Source organism: Alligator sinensis, unplaced genomic scaffold (genome assembly GCF_000455745.1).
Source record: "Alligator sinensis unplaced genomic scaffold, ASM45574v1 scaffold1517_1, whole genome shotgun sequence".
NCBI lineage: Eukaryota > Metazoa > Chordata > Crocodylia > Alligatoridae > Alligator > Alligator sinensis.
Genome location: NW_005842459.1, coordinates 858,115 through 859,837, shown reverse-complemented (window position 1 = coordinate 859,837; position 1,723 = coordinate 858,115). Strand labels below are relative to the sequence as shown.

At 69.8% G+C, this 1,723-nt stretch overlaps 1 protein-coding gene across 1 annotated transcript in view; it reads left to right on the top strand.

Annotated features, from left to right (window-relative positions):
- Positions 1-1,723, top strand: part of UNCX (UNC homeobox) — a 5,405-nt gene that overhangs the window by 2,291 nt on the left and 1,391 nt on the right. The window contains 1 exon segment of the mRNA XM_006039415.2: positions 293-468. Coding sequence (XP_006039477.2) covers positions 293-468 — 176 coding nt within the window.

Below are 1,723 nucleotides of genomic sequence, written 5' to 3'. Positions count from 1 at the left end.
GCCTGGGGACCCGGAGCCCCCCCGTCGCGGCTGGAGCATGGGCCGGCGGCTTTGTCTCGGTGCTGGCGGCTTTGCACGGCGCCGGAGCCGCTGCAGCGAGACGGGAAACTTGTCCCCTCGCAAGGGCCTGTCCGGGGGGAGCCGCCTCGACAACGAGCGCTCTCGCCTGCGGGGGCTTCGGGAGGAGAAGGGGGCACTGGTGGATCCGTCCCCCCCCACCCCCAGCCCTGGGGCAGGTGCAAGGTGCAGGCCGGTGCCGGTGCAGCTGCTGACGGTGCTTGTGCCTTTGCAGACGCGGGGGACCCGGACAAGGAGAGCCCCGGCTGTAAAAGGAGACGGACCCGCACGAATTTCACGGGCTGGCAGCTGGAGGAGCTGGAAAAGGCCTTTAACGAGAGTCACTACCCGGACGTGTTCATGCGGGAGGCGCTGGCCCTGCGGCTGGACCTGGTGGAGTCCCGAGTGCAGGTAAAAACCCTCCTGCTTCCTCCGGGAGGCTCCTGTCGCTGGCAGCGATTCCCGCGACCAGGCCCTTTAGCATCCTCCTCCCGTGTCCCGGCCCGAGGCGCAGGGGCCCCGGCTGCTGCGCGGACTGAACGCGGAGGCGCCCCGGGCAGCTGCGGTTCTCCGCCGGGACGGAGCTCCGGCAGCGCCCCCGGGTCCCCGCTGTAACCGTGGAGGCTTTCACGAGGGCCCGCAGCGTGCGAGCAACGGCTCCGGCCCTCGGCCCTGTCACTGCAAACTGCTTGTTCTTAAGCAAGCCGAGAGCGCAGGGCGAGTGCGGCCTGGTGCGGGGCGCTGCGGGGGAGCGCGGCTCGGGGCAGATCCGGGGCGCAGCAGATCCCCTCGGCTCGCACGTGCGTGGACATCGGGGTTATTTGGAAGCGCAGGCCCTGGGCTGTTTCCCGGAGCTGGCGGGCCTTTGCGCCCCCGGGGGAGCCTCCAGTCTCAGGGCGGGCCCCGGCGCCCGCACCCTTTCAGACATGTGTATTGTGCGTGGACTTGTGTGTGGGTCGGGGCCTCTGTGCGGGGCGGGAGAGCTGGATCCGGAGCCGTAGCGCCGGGTGCTCCTGCGGGCTCGGGGGTACGTGTGTGCCGGTGCATCGCGTGCTCCGCAGCCGCCGGGGCCGGGATCGGGCTCGTAGCAGCGCGGGCCGCATTGTCTAACGGGGAATTTGCAACACGCCGCTTCCTCCCCTGCTCCGCTGCGAGACCCCGGGGCCGCCGGCCGGGCACGAAGGCAGGGGCCAGGCCCGCGGGCCCCGCGCCGCTGCCTCCCTCGTTCCCCGATCCGCGTCGGCTCCTGCTGCCCGGCCTCGTGTGCGGACAAAGGCAGCCACGACCCACGCAGGGGAGGGCACAGGCTCCCCACTCGCGATCTGCTGTATCCGTGTGTGAAGCGCGGGCCTGGCCCGGCTGGAAACGCAATAAACGAGCTCTGCTTTGGTCTGATTTTTTTTTTAAAATTATTATTATTAGTAGTAGTAGTATTACTATTAGTATTTATTTTATCCACTGAAGAAGGGGCGAGCAGCGGCCGGCCCGGGGGAGGCTTCTCCCTCCGCGTCTCGGCGCGGATCTTGTCCCCCGGTCCCGGGGAGGCGGGTGCAGGCAGGGCCGGGCGAAGCCGCTTGGAAACACGCGGGAGCGGGGCCAGGCCCGGGACAGGGGCCGAGCCCCGTTGCAGCCGCGGGGGCCCCCGCTGCCCCGCTCCCGGGGTCTG